We start from the raw sequence: 1,174 nt of genomic DNA, 5'->3' as shown, positions 1-1,174 counted from the left end.
TATCCTCCAGGAGATACTGGGGCTCTTGGAGTCCTGGGGATGCAGAGTAGGGTGGGGGCCAAGGGGAACGAGGACATTGCAAGGAGGATTCTGCTCCCAAGGGACAGGCAAACGTGGACCGTGCTCCAGGCTCGCAGTGCCTGCAAATGAAAGCGGGGGCTCTGTAGGTGCAGCGACCGCAGTAGGGGGTGAGGCAGGGCTCCCACTCGACCCAACCCCTCCTTGTGTGAAACACCATGCCAAGCACAGCCCTGCAGCAGGACCAGTCCCAGCTACTCTACAAGGCACAGGCAGAGTCTCTGCGGCGGTTGAAGTTGACACTCTCGACTTGCGGGTAAGCGCTTGTCTCTAAGCGCTTCAGAGTACATCTGGCTAGGATGAACGTGCAGCGCCTTGTCATAAGTGCCAAGTGGAAAGATTTAGAAGCAGAAAGAGACTGCCAATGCTTAGAAGTTTGCAATTCAACAGGGTAGAATCCAAAAACTTTCTCTCTTGGCACACTTCCTCAAAGCGCCTTGCTTTCAGCTTCTTGGGCGCTATTTGAGTGGGAGTCTTTTTCCCTTTGCCTCCTTTCAACTGTACAGCCCTCCACAGAGTCGCGCCCTCTTCTCGGCAGAGTGAGACGAACCGGGCAAAGCGACCTTGCTGCATTCGCCCTCCTCCTTGCAGCGAGAAGAACGCGCAACTCTCTGTGGAGGGCTGTACAGTCGAAAGGATGCAAAGGGAAACTCACTCCTAGTCGAATGGCAGTGCCTTGAACTTGCAGTTGGAAGAGGAATGACACTGAAGGACTTCTCTCTTGGCACGTTTCTCTTTTTGAGCTGTAGCGCACAGCGTGGATCTCGCCTGTGCGATTGAGAGTTTTGCTGGTATATGGAGGGAAGAAGTGCAATGCTTGGTGTGGTGCTTTTTGGTTTCGAGGGAGAGGATACCTAGCTGTGAGTTTTCCTTTTAAGACATTTGGCATGGGCTCATCTGCTGGCCTCTCTAAGAGTATCAAGTCAGATCTGTGGAAGCCAAAAAGAAAGGACTCTGCCTGTGCCTTGTAGAGTAGCTGGGACTGGTCCTGCTGCAGGGCTGTGCTTGGCATGGTGTTTCACACAAGGAGGGGTTGGGTCGAGTGGGAGCCCTGCCTCACCCCCTACTGCGGTCGCTGCACCTACAGAGCCCCTGC

General features: G+C 54.3%; 1 protein-coding gene across 1 annotated transcript in view; it reads left to right on the top strand.

The window, feature by feature from the left end:
• The first annotated feature begins 236 nt into the window (after positions 1 to 236).
• Positions 237 to 1,174, top strand: part of LOC114071690 (olfactory receptor 14J1-like) — a 14,332-nt gene continuing 13,394 nt past the window's right edge. The window contains exon 1 of the mRNA XM_027909537.1: positions 237 to 334. Coding sequence (XP_027765338.1) covers positions 237 to 334 — 98 coding nt within the window. The remainder of the gene's footprint in view (positions 335 to 1,174) is intronic.

This window comes from Empidonax traillii, unplaced genomic scaffold (genome assembly GCF_003031625.1).
Source record: "Empidonax traillii isolate 1590-97213 ecotype Southwest subspecies unplaced genomic scaffold, ASM303162v1 scaffold2201:size32844, whole genome shotgun sequence".
Classification (NCBI taxonomy): domain Eukaryota; kingdom Metazoa; phylum Chordata; class Aves; order Passeriformes; family Tyrannidae; genus Empidonax; species Empidonax traillii.
This window is presented reverse-complemented; position numbering and strand designations above follow the sequence as displayed.